Genomic DNA, 4,914 nt, shown 5'->3' on the forward strand with positions numbered 1-4,914 from the left:
AAAACTGGTGCTTTGGGGAAGCTGGGATTAACACACCCCAAACACCACAGCGCGTGGACAGAGTCGTCATTCACTCAGCGCCAGACTCCTCAGTCTGCATCCTCCCTCCTTGAAGGATTTCTAGGGAGATAGTAAGAGAGCAGATGAGCTCCTGTAGCCTGCAGCGTCCAGCGATGTGAGCGGTGCTAAGATCCCTGCTGTCCTTAGCACAAACAACGTGACACTGTGACAGAAAAACCGGTGGTGTTTTGGCTTCGCGGGCAGGTACGGTCTGGCAGAGCCCGGGCTCCCAAGAAGCGCTAAGGAGGGGCGTTAGATATGGTTCAGGGATGAATAAGTTTCTTGGCTGAGTCCGATTACCCACTTGGGGTATTTGTGTTTCAGTATAAGTGACACTGAAAAGCGTGTTTTGATTTGGAACAAATTTCAAGCAGGAACAAGTTTCAGCACCCGCGTTTCCCCTGTGAGCACAATGAGGGACAAAACAGGTTACAGCCTGCTCGGCCAAGGGTGGGAACCTCTCGGCAGAGAAGGGGAGGGTGGCAGGTGAATCATTTAAAAGGAAAGGGAAGGAGCTGATCTTCCCCTTGCGAAAGGGATACTCTAAGCACCAAGGATCAGGTGTGTGCCTGAGGAAGCCAAGTGAGGGAGCTGGGGAAAGTCAGCTCCTCCCCCCGAGTGGGAGGCTGTACCTGGTGATTAACTCCCGTGTGGAGGAGTGGAGCTCATGCTGAATCCTTAGGGAACCTGCTGGGAGGAGGTCAGGCCCGAAAAGCCCTGGAGTCGGACAGACGACTAATCCAGATGGAGAGGCACTTCCTAGCATCAACATCTCCAGTCATGTTCAACTACCTGGCAGCAGAGGTGAGACCCCAGTTCCACCGCGGCTATGGGAGCCAGCAAGCGGTGTCCGGGCCACTGAAGAGCCGCCTCGAGCAGCTGAAGAAGCCGTGGTGGAGGGAGCCCACCCCACTGGTGCTCCAGCACAGTGAAACAGCCAGGCTTGCCGTAGACGCCTTTCTTGAGCAGGGGGAACACAGCTACATGAGTGCCATCGCTGAGGAACGGGAGCTGCCTTTCCTCTCTCTCCTGGACATGGAATATATGAGCCATCAGAGAAAACAAAGCTTTCCAGATCCCAAAGAGATGAAAGACAAGGAGGCTGACCCTGGCGATGCGGACACTGGAGACAGGTCTTCCGTCAACTCTGAACTCACCTCTGGCACCTACTTCCCGCTCATGTCTGATGTGCACCCTCCGGAGCTGGAGCTGGGCTGGCCAGGGACGCCGCTCTTCACAGTATCTGGCCAGACTCAAGCCACTGTGATTTTCCAAAGGAACAAAGCTAACAGCATTAAGGATTTGCTCCGGTCTCTGATCAGCCGGGCACGGACGGTACGTATGTTGCTGCATCCCTTGAGCCGGGGTCTTGTGCCACAGCCCCCGAGTCCTGGTGGCTCGTCCCACGGCGGTGCACCACATGCTCCGAGCCGTGGCTGTTCTCTAGGCGTCTGGCATGGTGTGGTTGCTTTTTCTCTGGCAGATCTGTAACTGTTGCCGCTCCTTTCCCCGATTTCTTTCTGCCCGGGATTTTACGCCGTTCGGGCAGTGCCCTTTAAGGCAGGCTGCAGCTGCAGGCATGCAGAGCGTGGTACCAAAGCCTGCAGCGAGTGAGTGGCGAGGTGTGCGGCGTCAACACTTAGCTGTCCTCAGCCGGCAAGTGGGCACCAGCCTCTGCCAGGGAGCCCCTGGGCGGGGGTCAAGAGGATACGACCGGTGAGTTACCGAGAGAGAACACAGGGCCCGGGTGAACTTGTGGCACTGAAAACCCCAGCCGGTAGTTTGACGTACATCATTGTGTCTTCCGAACGTGATGCCTGTGCCTCTCTGAGGATGGGTTACGATCAGCCTCTGTGCCCCATCGCACGGTTTCTGCTGGGCAGAGAGCGCCAGCCCTCAGCTGTAATATAACCTGGATGACAACAGGACGTGCCTACCAAGCAGAGTCCTGGCACGAATTTGCTCACTAAATTATTGTTTCTTTTTGCTTTGCCACTGCACTGTGTGCTAAAGCAGCAGCTCGGACAGTTGTGTCTCAGGCACAGCGTCAGCGTTTACTGTCTTTGTCCTCTTTCTGGTTCTTCTCACGGTTCCTTGTTCATGTTCTCCTGCAGGATTTCATTTCAATGCCGTGGTGATACCGAGCAGCCTTTTAGTGCAAAGTTCACGTTTAACCGTCAGCCTCTAGGCAATTTCTCTTATCACTCCAGGAGTTTCTTATTTAACCGTGCAGTCACTCCTGAAATTCATTACTGCCTAGTGCAGAAAGTGAAGAGTGTTCTTCAGCTGTCTCAGGAACACGAGCAGTTCTCAGGCTGAGCTGAAGTGTCACCTTCTGACACTACCTGCAGTGCTGAGCAACGTTACGTTGTCCCCAGCAAATGGACCTGGGGCCGAGCAGCAGCTCAGATTGCTGCCAGCATCGTGGCATCGGCAAAGAACCACAGAGCTTGACGCAGGGCAGTGCCGGGAGGTAACTGGGGATCTGTTTCTCTTCTGGCCAAAAGACGAGCCTTGTGCCACGTAAGCCGCTGCTCAGGTGTGAGCACCTTTGCTTAGCGCCTGAACTTCGGTTGCGCCTTTGTGGGCAAATACGGGAAGTTTTGTTCAGGAAGTGAGTGACAAAGAGCTCTGTTTGTCCTTGCAGGCAATTGATTTACGATATCTGAAAAGTCCTGTGTGACTTATTGCATCTTTTTCAGGAATGGGGATTAAGACTTAGTCACGGGAGAAGGCACAAAGTAAATGACTTCCAGGAACCGCCACCTAGTCACTTAGCACGTGTCCCGGATCTCTGGTGGTGTTATGATCCTTCCAGCCGCAAGGAAAACATCTTCCTGGTTTCTCAGTTCACAGGAACTTCTCTGCTGCTGCAGGCAGCTGGCTCGGGCAGTAGGTGCTTTATTGTACTTTAAGTATATTCTGAGCTTTTTCCTTCTTTTGCTCGGCTTGAAAAAGCACTTACAATCTTCAGCTCTTTATGATCAAGCAGGGATTTTCACGCAGGGTTTTTTGACTGTTACGTAGAACGAGAGGATGAGTTTGCAGGCATCTTACTGGTTTGTTACTGGTGTTTTACTGGTTTCTAGGTTAGCAGCTCTGGCCAGTGTTTCCCGTGATCACAACTGGCAGCAGTCCCAGCTCATTCACAACCCCAGATACGCATTTTTACAGAGTTACGGCGTCATTTTGCTCATCAAACATCCCGAAGGATGTTACCTCTACGTCTTAATGACAAGAGAGCAGCCCACAGGTACAAACACTCCGTGGAAGTGCTAGCAGCAGCTGTGCGCAGAGCCGTTGGCTTTCTTGCTTTTCCGCTGCTGTGTCCGCGTTTCAGCTATTTTCTCCACTAGAATTCACGCTCTCATCGTGTGTTGCTCCTGTGGAGTGTTGCTCCTCGTGTGTGCTTACAGCTAATGGAGGAGGAGGATGCAGCACTGGTGGGGTGTGGCAAAGACGTGGAGATCCCCGCGTGCTTTTCCTGGGTCCTGTAGGCAGGAAAGTGTGTGTCATGAAATGTCGTTTGCTCTTTTCTCCTGCTCAGTCATGTCGAACAGATTTTGCATCAGCATATTCGTCCTGACAAACCAGCAGAAAGGACGTTTGTTCTATCAGCACCTTTGCTCTTTGTCGTTCTACCCGGCTGTATTTAAACAGCCGTCTTTGAAGGTGTATTTTCAGATTTGAGCTTTCCTCTCTGCAGACAGAAGCAGATGCAGCGCAGCCACACCTTAGCCTTCATTTGATTTTCGTCCTCCCCGGCTGTATTAAAACAGCCGTCTTTGAAGGTGTATTTTCAGATTTGAGCTTTCCTCTCTGCAGACAGAAGCAGATGCAGCGCAGCCACACCTTAGCCTTCATTTGATAATACTAGTACAATTTTATTTTTGTTGGAAGAGCTCCAGTCTCTTTTGAGCTGTCGGTGCTGCTTCCTTCACCGCTCTCATACATCTCTGACGCTGGCTGCCCACCTGCCCTTACGTGCGAGGGTAGGAGGGTCCCTGACGACCCCCGGAGGAGCAATGTATTGCTTCAAATGGTGACACCACGGTAACGACCAAACCCACGCTGCTATTGGCAAACACCAGTAAAACCAGCTGTGCTGGTTAGGAACCAGACAGGTGGCAGCCACAGCGGGCGCTGCTAAGTGCTGTAATTCCCGGAGTGATGAGTGCGGTAATTGCTGAATTGTGAGTTTCCTGAAGCGGGTTTGGAAACGTCATGATTTAACCCTGCGATGGCAAGGTGTGAATTTTCTCGAGCCTGTGGGGCGGCTGTGTCTGTCCCATGCCCTGACCTGTCTCGGCGGTGCGGTGGGCTCGGAGGCCGGGATGGGGACGGTGAGTAGCCAGGATGCTCTGGGCCAGCCCCAGCCTTTCAGCTCCCACCACTGACACCGAGGGGCTGGAGGCACTGGACAGATGGGTCTGTGGGGACAGATTGACCTAAGTGTCCAAGGCTCTTCAGCGGCAGACAGGAGCTGTCAGAGGCCTGAGCTGGGGATGGTACTTGGGTACCTACCTTCCACTTTGTGGAGCTGTTTGAAATCGTCTTTGAGGCTTTCAGACCTCATGTTTGTGACAGTACATTCTTAGGAGGCTTCAAGTGGGAGACCTCGAGGGGTGTCTTCCCCCAGAACTTCTTGTCTTTGGGGCTGCCTGCTTTGTCTGCCGAGAGGACGCGGTGATCCGAGTGGTCTTCATGGTTGTCCTGTGGCACCTGTGCTTAGAAGGAGCAGCCCCGCTGTCGGCACCTGCACCTCCGCCATGGGTGGCAGTGCTCCTCACCGCACACGGCAGTGCCGACGGGGCTGCCAGCCTTCTGAACTGACACCAGCCGTGGGCGCACCAC

The 4,914-nt window shown here is 53.5% G+C and overlaps 1 protein-coding gene across 1 annotated transcript in view; it reads left to right on the forward strand.

Annotated features, from left to right (window-relative positions):
* Positions 1–840: 840 nt before the first annotated feature.
* The window catches only part of FAM83C (family with sequence similarity 83, member C), a 26,850-nt gene continuing 22,776 nt past the window's right edge, over positions 841–4,914 (forward strand). Inside the window, exon 1 of the mRNA XM_010135146.1 lies at positions 841–1,395. Coding sequence (XP_010133448.1) covers positions 841–1,395 — 555 coding nt within the window. The remainder of the gene's footprint in view (positions 1,396–4,914) is intronic.

Source organism: Buceros rhinoceros, unplaced genomic scaffold (genome assembly GCF_000710305.1).
Source record: "Buceros rhinoceros silvestris isolate BGI_N320 unplaced genomic scaffold, ASM71030v1 scaffold21054, whole genome shotgun sequence".
Lineage (NCBI taxonomy): Eukaryota > Metazoa > Chordata > Aves > Bucerotiformes > Bucerotidae > Buceros > Buceros rhinoceros.